Source organism: Myxine glutinosa, chromosome 8 (genome assembly GCF_964187855.1).
Source record: "Myxine glutinosa chromosome 8, kmMyxGlut1.1, whole genome shotgun sequence".
Lineage (NCBI taxonomy): Eukaryota > Metazoa > Chordata > Myxini > Myxiniformes > Myxinidae > Myxine > Myxine glutinosa.
Genome location: NC_136268.1, coordinates 142,215,957 through 142,238,062, shown reverse-complemented (window position 1 = coordinate 142,238,062; position 22,106 = coordinate 142,215,957). Strand labels below are relative to the sequence as shown.

Here is a 22,106-nt window from a genome sequence, read left to right as displayed (position 1 = left end):
ATCAGTTAAGTTTGAACGAAGGCCCCGGATGTTTGAGGTCCATACCGTTAATGAAGAGGAAGGGGGAGCATCAGATACAGAACAGGGGGGAGGAGGGGTAGGGTAAGATGTGGAAGAGGTGGAAGAGATAGGGAGAGCTGTTGAAGGTGTGTCAGAGATTTCAGAATAGCTCGGAGAAAGGGAAGGATGGGGCGGACAAAAGGTTTGATGGTGATTGGGTGAGCCACAATGAGGTGTTATTTGAGGAGGGGGAAGAGCGAGGCAGAAGGTTGGGGGAGATGGAGGTGAGAGTTTGAAGGGGGAAGAAGCGGGGAGGACGCTTTGAGGAGGGGGAGTGAGAGGGGGGAAATTGAGAAGCAATGAGGGTGGGGAGATTTGAAGGGGAGGGGTGAGGGGGGAGTTTGGGAGGGAAGGGACAAGGGGAGGGATTTGAAAGGGATGGGATATGGGGGAGATTTGGAGGGGAGGGGTGAGGCAGGAGTCTAGGAGGGGAGGGGCGAGGGGGCGTCTTGGCGGGGAGGGGTGAGGGGGTAGTTTAGGAGGGAGGGGGCAAGGGGGGAGATTTGAAAGGGATGGGTGATGGGGAAGATTTGGAGGGGAGGGGTGATGGGGAAGATTTGGAGGGGAGGGGTTATGGGGAAGATTTGGAGGGGAGGGGTGAGATTGGATTTTTGAAAGTGTACGATTTATGGGAAACGAACATTTATTGCAAAATGAGTTTCTTGTGACCTTCGAGTTAAAAATACGTTTAAGGACGCTGGATGGAGGATGGAGTGCAGGAGAGTTTAGGGAATGTAGAAAAAAGGCACTATAGGAGATGGATATTTTTTTGGGATGAATTGATTTGGTGAGCAAGTCGAAAGCAGCCTTTTAAAGAAGAAGAAGAAAAAGGTGTTATAAAATATGACGGAATACATAACTTGAGGGGAAAGTGTAAACATTGAAGGTTAATGAGTGAAAACTATCTGGGGAAATGGGGGAGAAACACGTGGTCGAAGAACGAACGAACGAATAAGAATGAATAAACGAATGAGAACAGAGAAGGAAATATTGTTGTTTGTTTGTTTTTTTTTTTTTTTTTTTTTTTTGAGTTGAGATTTACACAAGGAAGTAGGCTATGGGTGAAAAGCCTGGGAATACAGAGAACGAAAGTTATTGGATCACAAACGACGGACCGCTGAGAGAAAAACAAAGCCTCCAGGTTGTACAGTGCACACTGTACAAGGCCTCAAGACACGACACGGCAAACAGACGATCAATTTATGAAAGATAAACACCGAGAAACAACCAAAGTTGCACACAATAACTTCACACACCGAAAGATAAATACAGTTTCGACAAAATACAATTGTGAACAGACTTAACTTCGAAAAACGTGGAGACCGTGTGGAGCTTCGAAAATCCCTCCCACCGTCTCCGAGATCTCGCGAGATCTCCCAACGTTGACGTTGACCTTTTGACAAAATTATTAATTTGCGTTTTTTTTTTTTTTTTGTATACAACATCGAGGCTCGTGAAAGAGCGAAAATGTATCACACAGAAAGACAAACCGACACATAAAACATATAACATCGGGAGTGGTAGACAAGATGGGGAGAGAGGGGGAAGGACACAAACACAACATTTGAGAGCAGGGACCGAGAGACATCGAGACATCGAGAGATCTGTGGGAGGGAGAGGGCTTTGGGGGGGGGGGGGAGGCATGGGAAGGGGGGTGTGGGAGAGGTATAAAACATATGGACACTGCCAGGACTTCCAGGAAAGAAGTTGGAATTTCAAACAAGGTGGATCTGGGGTGAATTAGCAGGGGTAGAAAAGATCAAGGTTTTGGATGGGGGAAGATAAGAGATGGTGGTGAACAGCTGTTTTAAAGACCTGGAGGGAGGAGTGGGATTGAAGGGAGTGTGGGAGTTTGTTCCAGAGACGGGAGAAAAGAGGACTGAAAGAGTGAAGGTGAGCAGAGAGCCGAGATTTCGGCAGTTTAACCATCAGAGGGTTGCTGGCAGATCTTGTGCGACCTGTAGGAATATTTGGGGGACAGAGCACAGAGAAAGCTGGGGGAGCAAGGCCGGAGAGGAGTCGGTAGAAGACAGAAAGACCACCTACCTGCCTGCGGTGAGTGAGTGAAAGGCCCTAAGAGATAGCTTCATCGTGGGAGATTCCAATGATTCTGAAAGCTTTGGTTTCAACAGCGTGAAGCCGAGCGAGGTGTGAGGCAGGAGCACCGGCCCAGAGGGGAGAACAGTATTCCATTGAGCTGCGGATGAAAGCCTTGTATGTGGTGAGGAGCTCAGGTGTGACAAGGAAGGACTTCGCACGACGGAGGATGCCCAGTCGGCGACTGGCTTTGGAGGCCAGCTTGGAAATGTGGTTTTCCAAAGAAAGATCATGGCAGATAGTGAGACCCAAAAGCTTGAGCGACAGAACTTCTTGGAGAGGATTGTTGAGAAAGTAGATGGGAGGGTTGTCCAGTCGATCTTTTCGGAGAGACATAGTAAGGGTGTGAGATCTGTCAGGATTGAAAGACATGTTCCACTTGTTTGACCAGGCTGTGATTTTGTCCAGGTCTTCAGAGAGTGAGGAGGCTGCAGACTGCCGATATGAGGGAAGAGGAATGGAGCGGCAGAGAGTGGAGTCATCAGCAAAGAGATAGAGAGGATTTTCCAGAGAGTCTGAGAGATCATTGATAAAGACCAGAAAAAGCACAGGGCCCAGAACACTGCCTTGGGGAACTCCAGCCTGAACAGGAAGGGGAAAATAAATATATATATATAACCTGAACAGGAAGGGGAGATGAGAGAAATCCATTCAGGGCCACACGTTGACTACGACCAGAGAGGAAGTCCGCAAGCCATGCATGGAGATTTCCATGGATACCATAGGAGGAGAGTTTGGTGAGCAGAGCTGGGTGCCAGACCGTATCGAAGGCACGTGATATGTCAAGGGAGACAGCTCGGATTTCCTGTTTGGCATTGAGGACCTCCATCCATTGTTGAGACAGCAGAAGCAGCATGTCCAGAGTAGAGTGACCTGGTCTGAAACCAAATTGATGATCAGAGATCAAGCCATTGGAGAAGAGGAAAGATTTCATATCCGAAGCTTTTCAAAGCTTTGAAATTCAGCTTTGAAAGCTTTGAAATTCAAAATTTCAAAAATTTGAAATTTCAAAAAAGTTTGAAATTCCCGCCGAACAAAAAACGACTCCTGCGAAAAATTGACGACGCTTCCGAACCCCCGCGCATGTTTGGCGAACTTTAGGAGCCTAAAATACGAATGTTGGACTTTGCCATTTTTTCGACATTCGCATCGTTCGCGTGTCCCGTGAAAACCCACCTTAAGATTCATCAAAGAACTGAACTATTTCTATCTCATTAACAATACATCGGAGTTTGTTGTCATTACAATGCATTTTATTAATTAAGAGGACGAGGGACAGGTTTCAATTGGAATGCCCGCGATAACTCGCTTACTTAGAAGTTTTATACTTCTACACTTGGAACTGAGGTGCTTGCCAATGGGGGGTGGGGGGTTGATATTAGTACTAGTCACAACTTTCAATGACTAAATAATGATCCGTATATTACCAAGATATCGTTATCTAAATGGTGTAATGGGGGTGAGGTTGTAGTGCTATAAAGGGGTCGATGGGGGTCTAATGTAATTAATGCAACTACTCACATTCTGTGCAGACAAACAGACCCAAATCAGATACCCTCTCCTCTGTCGAGAAGAAAAAGTATTCCTCACAAAAAAAGATAACGCAATCAGCGAAGATATTTGACGATTTTCACTTTTTTTTACAGAGATTTCAAAGACTATAAACAAGAACTTGGAATAAAAAAAATACATATAATCCGGTTATATGCACCTTTATTTTTTTTGCAGCGATTCAAAGAGAATAAAGATCAACTCGTAATAAAAATATCAAAGCAAATAATCCGGTTAAATACACAAAAATTGTCAAAATGCCACTCAAAAATTCAAAATAAAAACAAAACAATTCACCACCTGCACAAGGTTTGTTCAACACCTGCACATTCATCACCTGAACAAGATGTAACCGCAGCAACCCTTGCAAAAGGGTTGTCTACTCTTTAGAAACTCATCAATTGGCTTCTCAACATAATGTTTTGCATATTTAATGTGGAGAAATGTGCAAAACCCTGAAAATAGATAACGTGCAAGAACTCTCACTGGTGATAAATGTTTTTGTGCGTAAATAAACCCGATCGCTGACGAAAAACTTTGAACAAAGAACACTTTGGTGTTTTGGTGTACAAGTTGTTGATCTCCGATTGTGGCCAGTTCATAAATACACAGCGATACAGCAATACCGGTACTGCACATTGGTTTATAGTTTTGATTTTTTTCATTGGAGAGAGCGATGACTTCAGAATTAGTCTAACACTCCATAGGTACTCTTTGCTTCTCCCGTTGCTTGTTATCTCCATATGCATGTGTCATGGATTGCCTAATCCCTTCGGTTCTGGAATAAGCACCTCAACTCAGACACTGTGCAAGGTTTATTGAGGGATAAGGATAACATGCATGGTAGATATATGGGCGCACAAGCTAGTAGCACCTTTTGGTCCTCACACAGCCAGCAACCAACAACATCGCAAGGAATCACAATTTGTATTCTGCTTCATATACTTTTCTTCAAAGGACAAGGCACTCAAAACATTTCCCCAGTTTCAAAGATTGTAGCAAGGAGAAAGGCTCAGCAGGCGGGGAGCTGCTCATAAAAAAAGAATGTTGATGCAAGGGCAAAACAAAGATTTTGTCAACAGCTTCCCAAAACCAGACAGTCAGACGCTAGGGAGGCAAATGGGTCATATTGCCCCCAATTAGCCTGAGTTTCGAATGAAATCCCTTACACATGTTTCAGAAGGTGCAACCCAGGTCTCAAAGTATCCACCTTCGTGTTTGTGCGATTGTGTGCGTGTCCAAAATGCATGTATAGGTGTGTATGTTTGTGTTGTTGGCTGCTATCTCCACATGTGGGTGAGTTTCTCCTGTGCGGTGTCTTCTCCCCCATGTGAATTAGTTTGTGTTTATTTAAATTTGATAACTGATTAAAAACCTTCAAACACACAGCACACTTGTATGGGTTGTCCCCAATGTGAATGTGTCTGTGTTGATTTAAGGCTACTGAACGACTAAAAACCTGAGAACACACAGAACACTTCTACAGTTTCTCCCCCGTGTGAATTAGTTTGTGGCTATTTAAGCTTGATGAATGACGAAAAACCTTTGAACACACAGCACACTTGTACGGCTTCTCCCCCGTGTGAATTAGGTTGTCGCTATTTAAGCTTGATGAACGACGAAAAACCTTTGAACACACAGCACACTTTTATGGCTTCTCCCCCGTGTGAATTAGGTTGTGGCGATTTAAGCTTGATGATTGACGAAAAACCTTTGAACACACAGCACACTTTTATGGCTTCTCCCCCGTGTGAATTAGTTTGTGGCTATTTAAGCTTGATGAATGACGAAAAACCTTTGAACACACAGCACACTTGTATGGCTACTCCCCCGTGTGAATTAGGTTGTGGCGATTTAAGCTTGATGAATGACGAAAAACCTTTGAACACACAGCACACTTGTATGGCTTCTCCCCCGTGTGAATTAGGTTGTGGCTATTTAAGCTTGATGAACGACGAAAAACCTTTGAACACACAGCACACTTTTATGGCTTCTCCCCCGTGTGAATTAGGTTGTGGCGATTTAAGTTTGATGATTGACGAAAACCCTTTGAACACACAGCACACTTGTATGGCTTCTCCCCCGTGTGAATTAGGTTGTGGCTATTTAAGCTTGATGAACGACGAAAAACCTTTGAACACACAGCACACTTGTATGGCTTCTCCACCGTGTGAATTAGGTTGTGGCGATTTAAGCTTGATGATTGAGGAAAAACCTTTGAACACATAGCACACTTGTATGGCTTCTCCCCCGTGTGAATTAGGTTGTGGCGATTTAAGCTTGATGATTGACGAAAAACCTTCGAACACACAGCACACTTGTATGGCTTCTCCCCCGTGTGAATTAGGTTGTGGCTATTTAAGCTTGATGAACGACGAAAAACCTTTGAACACACAGCACACTTGTATGGCTTCTCCACCGTGTGAATTAGGTTGTGGCGATTTAAGCTTGATGATTGACGATAAACCTTTGAACACATAGCACACTTGTATGGCTTCTCCACCGTGTGAATTAGGTTGTGGCGATTTAAGGTTGATGATTGACGAAAAACCTTTGAACACACAGCACACTTGTATGGCTTCTCCCCCGTGTGAATTAGGTTGTGGCGATTTAAGTTTGATGATCGACGAAAAACCTTTGGACACACAGCACACTTGTATGGCTTCCCCCCAATGTGAATGTGTCTGTGTTTATTTAAGGCTACTGGACGACTAAAAACCTGAGAACACACGGAACACTTGTATGGCTTCTCTCCCGGGTGAATTAGTGTGTGTGTATTTAAATTTGATAAATGATTAAAAACCTTCGAACACACAGCACACTTGTATGGCTTCTCCCCCGTGTGAATTTGGTTGTGGCGATTTAAGTTTGATGATCGACGAAAACCCTTTGAACACACAGAACACTTGTACGGCTTCTCCCCCGTGTGAATTCGTTTATGTATATTAAAATTTGATAACTGATTAAAAACCTTTGAACACACATAACACTTGTACAACTTCCCTCGTTGGTTGTTATCTTCATTCGCGGGTTTCAGCAGGTGCAACGCAGTCCTCCCACAACTTGATGTGTCCATCTCCATTTGATCCTTTTGACTTGATGCTGATAACCACAAAATCTTTACAACGCTTGTGCTGATTCTTCACAAATTTTGTCTCAATGTGGACGAGTGTGCAAAATCCTCAGGACACAATGAGCATGTGTTCAACTTCTCCCGAGTTTGTCCTTTGTGATGTTGAAATAAAACTGAAAAAGGAAAAACGAGAGAGAGAAAAAGAGAGAGAAAGAGAGAGAAAGAGAGAAAGAGAGAGAGAGGACAATTAGCATATTAAAAATCATTTACAAAAACCCTTTTTAATGAGCGATCATTCAAATTTCACCACCTCCCTACACCATAACAATGATACGTTACACGTCGTGAATAACTTTTGAAAAATATATTCCATTCACGAAACCTCCGTGGAGTTGATTATTTCCCTGGTGATGATTAAAGGGCATTTACCAATCAATTTCAGATTCCCAAACAGAGGCACCAAGACTTGCTCATAGAGCTTGAAGTTGTTGTCACGTAGCGTGCTTGACCGAGTCTTCATCGTGCCTAATTAGTCTGCGAATAAAGATAGGCCGAGGTGCTTGTCTCTTCACACCCTCTTCAACCTTTTGGAAGATTAGACACTCCGGAATAGTGCAGCTATACAAAAAGATATAGATGTACATCTCCTGAATGCTGTTATGCATTCCAGAGGGGCATTACATGACAGCTAAATATGACGGATATCAATCTATTCCAATTAAAATAAATAACTCAATGCGATCATTAAACACAAGGCATGTTAATTTTCTGTGCTCAATTTTGAGAAAGGGATAATATTGGCTCTTTTAGAAACAGAAAGAGACAATATTGTCTTTTACAATATGTCGTCACTCGGAGGCAAAAGGTCAGAAACGTTCTCTTCTCTTCGCATCAGAGCTTGCAGGATCATGCGGCAGAATTTGCCAGGCACCACAAATAAGTCATGTTGCACTCCAGCTTAAATAATGGTTTTGCAAGTGCACCACAAGATAATATGTTACAGGATTTAGATAAAAGCAACAAAATGATACCGTGAAAGGTTGGATCCTGTCTTTACAGACTACTGAGCGCGATGAGGAAGGGTGCAGTATGCATCCTTCTGGTAGATTATGGAACTACCCAGACTCTTCCTGGAGCTGGCCGTCCGACCAAACTGAGCAACTGGGCAAGAAGGACCTTTATCAGGGAATGGGCGAAACCCCCAAATCCTGATGTGCAGAGCTGATAGAGAAATACCCAAGAAGACACAAACCTGTAATCGCTGCCAGTGGAGCGTCTACAAATTATTGACGCAGGGGGTTGAATACCGTTACGCTTGTGGGGGTAGGTGACGAATTGCCATAATGGAGTTAGGATCGTATAGGTTTTAGTAGGAGCAATGGACCATGGAGGCGAAGAAGAAGAACCTTGATCTCATAAGTAGGGAACCTGTCAGGTGAAGAGTGTTTGCATGTCTCCATAAGGGGCGTGGTTCTTGTGTTAACTAGACAGGGCTTAAGATTAATTCCCCAGTGTGGAAATGACCCTTGTGATTTTTCACGTTTTTTTTTTGTTTTTTTTTACATTCATTCAGCCGGCCGTGCAATGGGCTCCATTAGTCACAACACCGACAAGCCGACGGAACCCAGCACATTTGCCGATTGGGCTTAGCCCACGCCACAACCACAGACATAATCCCTCTCACTCTCCCCCTCTGTCTGGTGCTGGCATCGTGACGGTCGGTCGCGTTTTTCGTGTGCACCGTGGAGGGAACATTCGGAGCTTTATTGAGCCTTTACCACGTTGGGGGCAGGGGGGGGGGGGGGGGGAGGTGTTGTTAGACTCGGTGCTTCTCGAAAACCAGAAAAGAACAAAAACCAGAAAATTGTCTGAGCAGGTCAGACACAAGATTGTAGCCAAGCATGGGCAATCTGAAGGCTACTAGTCCATCTCCAGAGACCTTGATGATCCTGTGTCCACCGTACACAATGTTATCAGGAATAGAGTAGCCAACCTCCCTGGACGTGACCGCAAGAGAAAACCTGATCGAAGATTGCAGCGAAGGATTGTTTCAATGTTGGAGAAAGCACCTATATCAACTGCCAAACAGATTCAAACTGACCTTCAGACACAAGGTACGACAGTGTCAACTCGCACCATTCGTCACCAACTCAATGAATGGAGACCCATGAAGACCCCACTGCTGCTGAGAGATTGACATAAGAAAGCCCGACTGGAGTTTTCCAAAACGAACCTGAACAAGCCTAAATCCTTCTGGGAGAATGTCATGTGGACAGATGAGATCAAATTAGAGCTTTCTGGTAAAGCACATCATCTCTATGTTAACAGAAAACAAAATGAAGCTTTCAAAGAAAACAACACCTTCCCTGCAGTCAAACATGGAGGAGGTTCAGTGATGTTTTGGGGTTGCTGTGCTGCCTCTGGCACTGGGTGCCTTGAATGTGTGCATGGCATCATGAAATCAGGAGATTACCAAGGCATTTTGGAGCACAATGTTCATCCCATTGTCAGAAAGCTGGGTCTCCAACGAAGGTCATGGGTCTTGCAGCAGGACTATGCCCCCAAAAATACTTCAAACAGCACCCAGGAATGGTTCAAGACAAAACGCTGGATTGTTTGTTCTCAAGTGGCCAGCAATGAGTCCAGATCTAAATCCCATTGAACACCTGTGGGGAAATCTGAAAACAGCAGTTGGGAGAAGACACCCTTCAAATCTGGGAGAACTGGAGCAGTTTGCACAAGAATAGTGGGACAAACTGCCAGTAGAGAGGTGTAGGAAGTGCTTGACTGCAGTTATTTTGTCCAAAGGTTGTGCTAAAATTTCTATTTTCTGATTTAAAGCGACAGATTAAGTTCTGAATCAAAAACAAATGTTCTGTAATATTAACAGTTAAATAAATAATAGTGGAGACCAAATAGTTTCGTCAATTTCAACATATTTTTCGAGAAAACTGTGAGTTATTTGAAAAAAAGTGCAAGGGTGCCAATATTTTTGAACACGAGTGGACCATTATATTCAAGAAAGAATATCGCACAGATCACTGACAAAGAAAGAGCAAGCAAAGGCCTATTATATTATTCATGTAATCATCTGTGAAAAAAATGCCTCCATAAACAGAAAATAAAAGATAAAAGAAACACAGATGCCTTCCATGTTGATCGATGTCAAGGTATACATTCTTTGCCCAAAGTAATTGGCACTTACCACCATGGTGTGGAACTTTCTGGATGTCAAAGCAAACGCCTCACCAACTGCTCGCACCTATACGGTTTTCCCACCTGGAAAACATGCAATTCACCAGATGATGCATCATGTCATGCAAAGCGTTAACCTAATGAAAATGTAACGGTTTAAAAAAAATAGGATTCTTTATGAAATGGCCTTCCTTTAAAATCTCATGCACAATCATACAGGTTATATGATCAAATATTAACATGCATTATCAAAACTGCATATTGTACTTACTTTACTTCGAATGACAAAGCAAATCTGTAATTGTGTCGAAAAGGTAAACTGACTTTACAACAAATCTTGCTTGATATCCATTACCAAGGAACCTCCTGGAAATCTCGTGTTAATGAAGGAAAAAAAGACTCGTCTCTCGAAAGCGTTTGTACTGAGACAGAGTTTCCTCATCCCCGTTTGTATTGTCTAATGTAATTACCTTCGCAAAAGCGGAAGGTTATGTTTTGATCGCTGTGTATTTATTTGTATGTCTGTGTGTGTGTGTGTGTGTATGTTAATCGCATAACTCAAAAAGTATTCAACCGAATTGCATGAAATTTGGTGGGATGATTGGTTATTATACGGGACACATTTGATTAGATTTTGGGAAACAGATTTGCTCAAATTCTGACTATTTTTAACTCGATCGTATTTCACTCAAAGTTATGAGCGACTGAAGAAGAAGATGTCCATCCAGGACGTCATCACTATAACGCGATCTCCCGCGATCATTTCAACCTCAAAAAAAATTATAATTGCAGATTTGACAATAGATGAGGCATATTAACAAACGAATGAAACAGATTTGCTCAAATTCTGACTATTTTTAACTCGATCGTATTTCACTCAAAGTTATGCGCGACTGAAGAAGAAGATGTCCATCCAGGACGTCATCACTATAACGCAATCTCCCGCGATCATTTCAACCTCAAAAAAAATTATAATTGCAGATTTGTCAAGAGATGAGGCATATTAACAAACGAATGAAACAGATTTGCTCAAATTCTGACTATTTTTAACTCGATCGTATTTCACTCAAAGTTATGAGCGACTGAAGAAGAGGATGTCCATCCAAGACGTCATCACTATAACGCGATCTCCCGCAATCATTTCAACCTCAAATGAAATTCAAATTGCAGATTTGTCAATCGGGGAGGCATATTAACAGACGAATGAAACAGATTTGCTCAAATTCTGATTTTTAAAAATCGATCGCATTTCACATAAAGTTTGAGGTACTAAAGAAGAAGAAGATTCGTTTAGCTTCTCAGATAAAATAAATAATTCTGTCTGCAATTTCAGGTTAATTACCTTCGCAAAAGCGGAAGGTTATGTTTTGTATGTCTGTGTGTGTGTGTGTGTGTATGTTATTCGCATAACTCAAAAAGTATTCAACCGATTCGCATGAAATTTGGTGGGATGATAGGTTATTATCCGGGAACCATTTGATTAGATTTTGGAATCGATCGGGTCAAAGGTCAAGGTCAAGGTCATGAAAAGGTCAAAATCGTCTTTTTACCATAGCGCGGTCAATTTGTGTCCAATTTGTATGAAACTAATGCCAAAATGCTTTGCTACACAGATCTTGTAGTCTTTTATTTTGGCAACAAAAGTAGCTGCGGCGAAGGTATGTGCTCTACCGAGTGCCCGTTCTAGTTTAAATATGAGATAAAAATGGAGGGGCAATGCACCGGTAAAGGGTAGCTATGTCTCTCTCTCTCTCTGATGTGCTATGCTCTTCCAAACTTCCAAAACAAGTTCGTGAGCAAATATTACACTGGGTGGTTTGCAATTGTCTTCCAATCGTTAGTTATGGCAGGAATTTGGATGATTTTAACCCTTGAATGTAGTGATTGGGCCTCGGAGGCCCACAAGGTATTTTTGTTGCAAAAACTATGCTGTTCAATTTTTTTTTGGAATGAGCCTCATTTTCACCGACTTTCATGTTGTTACACAAAATTCAGTGACATAGGAAAAAAAATTCATTCAGGCTCGTGGGAAAATCTTCAGTCTTCACTTATAACCCGAAAATCCGACCCGATTGCAGGCCTGAGGCCTTCGAGGCCCCACATAAATGTTGTTGTACTACTATGTTATATCATTATTTTCTTGATATGAGCCTCATTATATGCTCCAATAACTTCGTTACAAATAATTCAGTGACAAAAATATGAAAATTAAAAAACTTTACACATACATTTGTGGGGCCTCCCCCCAATGGCAGCATAGTTGTAGGATTTTTGACAGTTGTGGACATATACATTCTAAATAAAAGGATTTGTGAATCATATTTTTGGAGCAAATACTCCTCCATGAGCCTCAACGTTTTAGAGAAAAAAAAGTTGAAAAACCAAGAACAAAATATTTTTTCCAGAAAAACCCAACAATGATTCATTACGTGTGTGGGATTCTTCCAACTAATAGGATTAATGATTCACATTTCTGAGCAAATACACATCTGAGCATCGACTTGGATTGAAAAAGGATATGAAAAAAAAATCTATTAAAAAAATTGATGAATTTAAATAAACATCACACGAATACATCCGTTGGGCCTCCGAGACCCAATGGCTGCATTTATGCAGGATTTTTGATGCCTGCATCTAAGAATTAAGAAGTACACACCTGCGTGTTTCGGAATTTGTTCAGGATGCTGGCGATGAGTCGCCTGCATGGACGTCGCCTAAATTGGTGAATCACCCTGAGTGTGAAACAACTCGTGTCCATCACCAACAGGTATACATACCACGAAGTGATTGAGAGAGTCTGGTTTAGAGCACCAAGACCTACGAGCTGTGAATGCACGTCGAACGACAATGGATGAACGGACTGCACCTGTACTTGTTAGTCCCCTTCCGGTGCAAACCGGAGAGGACTATAGGTTTGCACTCCGTCCCTCCGTCTGTCAGTCCGGAACGCAAAGAACAGTTTTCCGGACTTTTTTTCGAAACGCTTAATGCCCATGATTTAAAACATGGTACGTGGTTTCCTCATGATATGTTACAGATCACGTTCGAACTTCACGACGTTTCGATCATTTTTGACAAAGTTATGGCACTTTGAACTTTGGTAATCTCCCCAACGGTTTTTCCGGACGACAAACTGCCGGCAGGGGACGTGAATTGCAGCGCACTACTCACAATGCTTGTTTAACTTTGGTTACTTTACACGACGACGTTTACTTATTCATACAGCCGTAAACTTTTACTCGAATGACGGATTGTCGGTGTTAAAAGTTTGCGGTAAAGATGCAATTTACAACATAAAACGAATGAGAACTCTTCAATGTGAAGATAAAACTCGAACTTCTTGCGCGAATCGTGGGCGATGAAAATGGAGGCAAAAAGTTTGTTTGAAAAAGTTTTCAAAGTCAGCCCGTGCGCTCCGTCGCGAAAAGAACGAGAACGGCACTTAGTAGAGGGCATAGCCATATCAGTCCATATCATATCATAACCATATCATATCACAACCTCCACCTGGTTGGCCATATCACTCGGTGAAGAATCACTTAAAAAATAAATAATTCTAATATCGGAATCCATATTGAAGATCTTCACCAAAATCGAAAAGAATCGTCCTTGTCAGACACAAAACTTGTCCAACAAGTTTCATCCAAATCCATCCATAACTTTTTGAGATATCCTGCTGTGTATTGTTTTTGGCCCTATTTTCCAATGGTCGTCTCTCGCTTAAATTTTTCAGTTAAAAAATTCTCGTATCCGGATGCGAATCCAGATCTTCACCAAAATGTAATCATTTCGTCCTTATCGCATACACTAACTCTGCCAAATTTCGTCCGAATCCTTCCACAACTTTTTGAGATATTTCATTCACAAACGGACAGACAGTGGTGAAAACAAAACCTCCATCAACCTTTGGTGGCGCAGGTAACAAACGGAAAAAGAAAGAACATCCGACTCGAAAGTTTTCTCAACAAACTCTACGGTTCTCGCAATATTTTGTGATTATTGGATCTCATTGACATACTTGTTAACCGAAGCTTTGTATCTCGGAGAGCGTGTCCACCGCGACAGCAAGAGGAGGCAATGGATCCTCGGCGATGTGAAGTTACATCGGACTCGACGAGCACAACAGGAGAATGAGCCCGGGATGGTCCTGGTTTTATAACAAAATCCTAAATCCCGATTACAATCAGGTACAATTACGCTTAATGTTGAGCAATCAACACGTGATTAAGTGTTCTTATTGAAATGTAAAGAAATCAATAATCGATGACAACACCTTTTTACATGAAACATTATCTTCAAAGAAACTTTACTGTGTGTACAGATTACATGATATAAATATTTAATTGCCTCATGAAAGCAAGAGCAAAGGCACGTGATGGATGACGCATCACGAGATGGGGGAGGTGCTGATGAACATTTGGAAGTTTCGTCAAAGATGGAAGTGTAAAAAATACGTTTTTGGTTTGAATTGTTCAGATCAATGTTTTGACGATGTTTTCAAACGATGCAGAAAAATATATTAAAAAATCGATGGAGGGAAACATCGAAAAGAAAGTTCCGTTTGTTCATTGCAGGAGAGTCCGAACTTTGAGATCGAAATGAATTCGCATGGAACATTTACCTGCCCTTCGTTTACCTGTCAATGAAGTTACATTCATTATAAAACATTTAATGCCGAGTCCCACGGACCGACTAGGAGAAAGTAACCATCTTGACCTCACATTATCCATGTCTCAGAGAGCTGCGAACAGTCCAACAGTTGAACATAAACAAGAATCTTCCTCTTCAAGTTCCTGATTATGAAACACAGATAGTTCGGCTGTTTCATTCATGACATTCCTCTTTACATTATAAATAAATATTTCCGCAAATTCAACTCACAGGGAATATTTTGTGACTTGAATTCGTGTCATTGTGAAATTTCCCATCCTCTCGGTACGTAATTAATCGACAGGGTAAAACTTCTTCCATACCAGAAACAACACTGAGGAGCTGAATAAATTCATCATCATATATTCTATTGTGTGAACTATAAGGTCGGAAGTATCAATACCTGAACCCGTTTACGATAAGGGAATTCTTATCAACATTCCCAACTCGCATCAAACTTTTCTCCACTTCATTTCACCCTTGACAGTTTATCCGTAAAACGAGAAACTCGATACAAGCGCCGAACAAATGATAATCGGTTCAAACGCGACAACATCCGCGTCTCGTCCAGCTCGGAGCCGCAGGGAGCGGCACACGTCGGGTGTGGGGGGTGAGGGGTAGAGGGGGGATGGTGAGAGGTTAGAGCAGAGGGAATGGTGAGGGGTTAGGGTGGAGGGGATGGTGAGAGGTTAGAGCAGAGGGAATGGTGAGAGGTTAGAGCAGAGGGAATGGTGAGAGGTCAGAGCAGAGGGAATGGTGAGAGGTTAGAGCAGAGGGAATGGTGAGAGGTTAGAGCAGAGGGAATGGTGAGAGGTTAGAGCAGAGGGAATGGTGAGAGGTTAGAGCAGAGGGGATGGTGAGAGGTTAGAGCAGAGGGAATGGTGAGAGGTTAGAGCAGAGGGAATGGTGAGAGGTTAGAGCAGAGGGAATGGTGAGAGGTTAGAGCAGAGGAAATGGTGAGAGGTTAGAGCAGAGGGAATGGTGAGAGGTTAGAGCAGAGGGAATGGTGAGAGGTTAGAGCAGAGGGAATGGTGAGAGGTTAGAGCAGAGGGAATGGTGAGAGGTTAGAGCAGAGGGAATGGTGAGAGGTTAGAGCAGAGGGAATGGTGAGAGGTTAGAGCAGAGGGAATGGTCAGAGGTTAGAGCAGAGGGAATGGTGAGAGGTTAGAGGAGAGGGAATGGTGAGAGGTTAAGGCAGACGGGATGGTGAGGGGTTCGGGCAGAGGAGATGGTGAGAGGTTAGGGCAGAGGGGATGGTGAGAGGTTAGAGCAGAGGGGATGGTGAGAGGTTAGAGCAGAGGGAATGGTGAGAGGTTCGGGCAGAGGGGATGGTGAGAGCTAAGAGCAGAGGGGATGGTGAGGGGTTCGGGCAGAGGGGATGGTGAGAGGTTAAGGCAGAGGGGATGGTGAGGGGTTCGGGCAGAGGAGATGGTGAGAGGTTAGGGCAGAGGGGATGGTGAGGGTTCCGGGCAGAGGAGATGGTGAGAGGTTAGGGCAGAGGGGATGGTGAGAGGTTAGGGCAGAGGGGATGGTGAGAGGTTAAGGCAGAGGGGATGGTGAGAGGTTAGGGCAGAGGGGATGGTGAGAGGTTAGGGCAGAGGGGATGGTGAGAGGTCAGAGCAGAGGGGATGGTGAGAGGTTAGAGCAGAGGGAATGGTGAGAGGTTAGAGCAGAGGGAATGGTGAGAGGTTAGAGCAGAGGGAATGGTGAGAGGTTAAGGCAGAGAGGATGGTGAGGGGTTCGGGCAGAGGAGATGGTGAGAGGTTAGGGCAGAGGGGATGGTGAGAGGTAAGGGCAGAGGGGATGGTGAGAGGTTAGGGCAGAGGGGATGGTGAGAGCTCAGGGCAGAGGGGATGGTGAGAGGTTAGGGCAGAGGGGATGGTGAGAGGTTAGGGCAGAGGGGATGGTGAGAGGTTAGAGCAGAGGGGATGGTTTGAGGTTAGAGCAGAGTGAATGGTGAGAGGTTAGAGCAGAGGGAATGGTGAGAGGTTAGAGCAGAGGGAATGGTGAGAGGTTAGAGCAGAGGGAATGGTGAGAGGTTAGAGCAGAGGGAATGGTGAGAGGTTAAGGCAGAGAGGATGGTGAGGGGTTCGGGGAGAGGAGATGGTGAGAGGTTAGGGCAGAGGAGATGGTGAGAGGTTATGGCAGAGGGGATGGTGAGAGGTTAGGGCAGAGGGGATGGTGAGAGGTTAGGGCAGAGGGGATGGTGAGAAGTTAGGGCAGAGGGGATGGTGGAGAGGTTAGGGCAGAGGGGATGGTGAGGGGTTCGGGCAGAGGAGATGGTGAGAGGTTAGGGCAGAGGGGATGGTGAGAGGTTAGGGCAGAGGGGATGGTGAGAGGTTAGGGCAGAGGGGATGGTGAGAGGTTAGGGCAGAGGGGATGGTGAGAGGTTAGGGCAGAGGGGATGGTGAGAGGTTAGAGCAGAGGGGATGGTGAGAGGTTAGAGCAGAGGGAATGGTGAGAGGTTAGAGCAGAGGGAATGGTGAGAGGTTAAGGCAGAGAGGATGATGAGGGGTTCGGGCAGAGGAGATGGTGAGAGGTTAGGGCAGAGGGGATGGTGAGAGGTTAGGGCAGAGGGGATGGTGAGAGGTTAAGGCAGAGAGGATGGTGAGGAGTTCGGGCAGAGGAGATCGTGAGAGGATAGGGCAGAGGGGATGGTGAGAGGTTAGGGCAGAGGGGATGGTGAGAGGTTAAGGCAGAGAGGATGGTGAGGGGTTCGGGCAGAGGAGATGGTGAGAGGTTAAGGCAGAGAGGATGGTGAGGGGTTCGGGCAGAGGGGATGTTGAGAGGTTAAGGCAGAGAGGATGGTGAGGGGTTCGGGCAGAGGAGATGTTGAGAGGTTAGGGCAGAGGGGATGGTGAGAGGTTAGAGCAGAGGGAATGGTGAGAGGTTAAGGCAGAGAGGGTGGTGAGAGGTTAGGGCAGAGGGGATGGTGAGAGGTTAAGGCAGAGAGGATGGTGAGGAGTTTGGGCAGAGGAGATGGTGAGAGGTTAGGGCAGAGGAGATGGTGAGAGGTTAAGGCAGAGAGGATGGTGAGGGGTTCGGGCAGAGGAGATGGTGAGAGGTTAGGGCAGAGGGGATGGTGAGAGGTTAGGGCAGAGGGGATGGTGAGAGGTTAAGGCAGAGAGGATGGTGAGGGGTTCGGGCAGAGGAGATGGTGAGAGGTTAGGGCAGAGGAGATGGTGAGAGGTTAGGGCAGAGGAGATGGTGAGAGGTTAGGGCAGAGGGGATGGTGAGAGGTTAAGGCAGAGAGGATGGTGAGGAGTTCGGGCAGAGGAGATGGTGAGAGGTTAGGGCAGAGGGGATGGTGAGAGGTTAAGGCAGAGAGGATGGTGAGAGGTTAGGGCAGAGGGGATGGTGAGAGGTTAAGGCAGAGGGGATGGTGAGAGGTTATGGCAGAGGGGATGGTGAGAGGTTAGGGCAGAGGGGATGGTGAGAGGTTAGGGCAGAGGGGATGGTGAGAGGTTAAGGCAGAGAGGATGGTGAGGGGTTCGGGCAGAGGTGATGGTGAGAGGTTAGGGCAGAGGGGATGGTGAGAGGTTAGGGCAGAGGGGATGGTGAGAGGTTAAGGCAGAGAGGATGGTGAGGGGTTCGGGCAGAGGAGATGGTGAGAGGTTAGGGCAGAGGGGATGGCGAGAGGTTAGGGCAGAGGGGATGGTGAGAGGTTAGGGCAGAGGGGATGGTGAGAGGTTAAGGCAGAGGGGATGGTGAGAGGTTATGGCAGAGGGGATGGTGAGAGATTAGGGCAGAGGGGATGGTGAGAGGTTAGGGCAGAGGGGATGGTGAGAGGTTAAGGCAGAGGGGATGGTGAGAGGTTAAGGCAGAGGGGATGGTGAGGGGTTCGGGCAGAGGAGATGGTGAGAGGTTAGGGCAGAGGGGATGGTGAGAGGTTAGGGCAGAGGGAATGGTGAGAGGTTAAGGCAGAGAGGATGGTGAGGGGTTCGGGGAGAGGAGATGGTGAGAGGTTAGGGCAGAGGGGATGGTGAGAGGTTAAGGCAGAGGGGATGGTGAGAGGTTAGGGCAGAGGGGATGGTGAGAGGTTATGGCAGAGGGGATGGTGAGAGGTTAGGGCAGAAGGGATGGTGAGAGGTTAGGGCAGAGGGGATGGTGAGAAGTTAGGGCAGAGGGGATGGTGAGAGGTTAGGGCAGAGGGGATGGTGAGGGGTTCGGGCAGAGGAGATGGTGAGAGGTTAGGGCAGAGGGGATGGTGAGAGGTTAGGGCAGAGGGAATGGTGAGAGGTTAGAGCAGAGGGAATGGTGAGAGGTTAAGGCAGAGAGGATAGTGAGGGGTTCGGGGAGAGGAGATGGTGAGAGGTTAGGGCAGAGGGGATGGTGAGGGGTTCGAGCAGAGGGGATGGGGAGAGGTTAAGGCAGAGGGGATGGTGAGGGGTTCGGGCAGAGGAGATGGTGAGAGGGTAGGGCAGAGGGGATGGTGAGAGGTTAGGGCAGAGGGGATGGTGAGGGGTTCGGGCAGAGGAGATGGTGAGAGGTTAGGGCAGAGGGGATGGTGAGAGGTTAGCGCAGAGGGGATGGTGAGAGGTTAGGGCAGAGGGGATGGTGAGAGGTTAGGGCAGAGGGGATGGTGAGAGGTTAGGGCAGAGGGAATGGTGAGAAGTTAGAGCAGAGGGAATGGTGAGAGGTTAAGGCAGAGAGGATGGTGAGAGGTTAGGGCAGAGGGGATGGTGAGAGGTTAAGGCAGAGAGGATGGTGAGGAGTTCGGGCAGAGGAGATCGTGAGAGGATAGGGCAGAGGGGATGGTGAGAGGTTAGGGCAGAGGGGATGGTGAGAGGTTAAGGCAGAGAGGATGGTGAGGGGTTCGGGCAGAGGAGATGGTGAGAGGTTAAGGCAGAGAGGATGGTGAGGGGTTCGGGCAGAGGAGATGGTGAGAGGTTAGGGCAGAGGGGATGGTGAGAGGTTAGGGCAGAGGGGATGGTGAGAGGTTAAGGCAGAGAGGATGGTGAGGAGTTCGGGCAGAGGAGATCGTGAGAGGATAGGGCAGAGGGGATGGTGAGAGGTTAGAGCAGAGGGTATGGTGAGAGGTTAAGGCAGAGAGGATGGTGAGGGGTTCGGGCAGAGGAGATGGTGAGAGGTTAAGGCAGAGAGGATGGTGAGGGGTTCGGGCAGAGGAGATGTTGAGAGGTTAAGGCAGAGAGGATGGTGAGGGGTTCGGGCAGAGGAGATGGTGAGAGGTTAGGGCAGAGGGGATGGTGAGAGGTTAGAGCAGAGGGAATGGTGAGAAGTTAAGGCAGAGAGGATGGTGAGAGGTTAGGGCAGAGGGGATGGTGAGAGGTTAAGGCAGAGAGGATGGTGAGGAGTTCGGGCAGAGGAGATGGTGAGAGGTTAAGGCAGAGAGGATGGTGAGGGGTTCGGGCAGAGGAGATGGTGAGAGGTTAGGGCAGAGGGGATGGTGAGAGGTTAGGGCAGAGGGGATGGTGAGAGGTTAAGGCAGAGAGGCTGGTGAGGGGTTCGGGCAGAGGAGATGGTGAGAGGTTAGGGCAGAGGAGATGGTGAGAGGTTAGGGCAGAGGAGATGGTGAGAGGTTAAGGCAGAGAGGATGGTGAGGGGTTCGGGCAGAGGAGATGGTGAGAGGTTAAGGCAGAGGAGATGGTGAGAGGTTAAGGCAGAGAGGATGGTGAGGGGTTCGGGCAGAGGAGATGGTGAGAGGTTAGGGCAGAGGGGATGGTGAGAGGTTAGGGCAGAGGGGATGGTGAGAGGTTAAGGCAGAGAGGATGGTGAGGAGTTCGGGCAGAGGAGATCGTGAGAGGATAGGGCAGAGGGGATGGTGAGAGGTTAGGGCAGAGGGGATGGTGAGAGGTTAAGGCAGAGAGGATGGTGAGGGGTTCGGGCAGAGGAGATGGTGAGAGGTTAAGGCAGAGAGGATGGTGAGGGGTTCGGGCAGAGGAGATGTTGAGAGGTTAAGGCAGAGAGGATGGTGAGGGGTTCGGGCAGAGGAGATGGTGAGAGGTTAGGGCAGAGGGGATGGTGAGAGGTTAGAGCAGAGGGAATGGTGAGAAGTTAAGGCAGAGAGGATGGTGAGAGGTTAGGGCAGAGGGGATGGTGAGAGGTTAAGGCAGAGAGGATGGTGAGGAGTTCGGGCAGAGGAGATGGTGAGAGGTTAAGGCAGAGAGGATGGTGAGGGGTTCGGGCAGAGGAGATGGTGAGAGGTTAGGGCAGAGGGGATGGTGAGAGGTTAGGGCAGAGGGGATGGTGAGAGGTTAAGGCAGAGAGGCTGGTGAGGGGTTCGGGCAGAGGAGATGGTGAGAGGTTAGGGCAGAGGAGATGGTGAGAGGTTAGGGCAGAGGAGATGGTGAGAGGTTAGGGCAGAGGGGATGGTGAGAGGTTAAGGCAGAGAGGATGGTGAGGAGTTCGGGCAGAGGAGATGGTGAGAGGTTAGGGCAGAGGGGATGGTGAGAGGTTAAGGCAGAGAGGATGGTGAGAGGTTAGGGCAGAGGGGATGGTGAGAGGTTAAGGCAGAGGGGATGGTGAGAGGTTATGGCAGAGGGGATGGTGAGAGGTTAGGGCAGAGGGGATGGTGAGAGGTTAGGGCAGAGGGGATGGTGAGAGGTTAAGGCAGAGAGGATGGTGAGGGGTTCGGGCAGAGGTGATGGTGAGAGGTTAGGGCAGAGGGGATGGTGAGAGGTTAGGGCAGAGGGGATGGTGAGAGGTTAAGGCAGAGAGGATGGTGAGGGGTTCGGGCAGAGGAGATGGTGAGAGGTTAGGGCAGAGGGGATGGTGAGAGGTTAGGGCAGAGGGGATGGTGAGAGGTTAGGGCAGAGGGGATGGTGAGAGGTTAAGGCAGAGGGGATGGTGAGAGGTTATGGCAGAGGGGATGGTGAGAGGTTAGGGCAGAGGGGATGGTGAGAGGTTAGGGCAGCGGGGATGGTGAGAGGTTAAGGCAGATGGGATGGTGAGAGGTTAAGGCAGAGGGGATGGTGAGGGGTTCGGGCAGAGGAGATGGTGAGAGGTTAGGGCAGAGGGGATGGTGAGAGGTTAGGGCAGAGGGAATGGTGAGAGGTTAAGGCAGAGAGGATGGTGAGGGGTTCGGGGAGAGGAGATGGTGAGAGGTTAGGGCAGAGGGGATGGTGAGAGGTTAAGGCAGAGGGGATGGTGAGAGGTTAGGGCAGAGGGGATGGTGAGAGGTTAGGGCAGAGGGGATGGTGAGAGGTTAGGGCAGAGGGGATGGTGAGAGGTTAGGGCAGAGGGGATGGTGAGAGGTTAGGGCAGAGGGGATGGTGAGAGGTTAAGGCAGAGGGGATGGTGAGAGGTTAAGGCAGAGGGGATGGTGAGAGGTTAGGGCAGAGGGGATGGTGAGAGGTTAGGGCAGAGGAGATGGTGAGAGGTTAGGGCAGAGGGGATGGTGAGAGGTTAGGGCAGAGGGGATGGTGAGAGGTTAGGGCAGAGGGGATGGTGAGAGGTTAAGGCAGAGAGGATGGTGAGGAGTTCGGGCAGAGGAGATCGTGAGAGGATAGGGCAGAGGGGA

General features: G+C 46.9%; 1 protein-coding gene across 1 annotated transcript in view; it reads right to left on the bottom strand.

Annotated features, from left to right (window-relative positions):
- Nucleotides 1–5,692: 5,692 nt before the first annotated feature.
- LOC144893406 (uncharacterized) overlaps nt 5,693–22,106 on the bottom strand; it is a 78,722-nt gene continuing 62,308 nt past the window's right edge. The window contains 1 exon segment of the mRNA XM_078784007.1: nt 5,693–6,634. Within this exon segment, the coding sequence (XP_078640133.1) occupies nt 5,693–6,634 (942 nt within the window).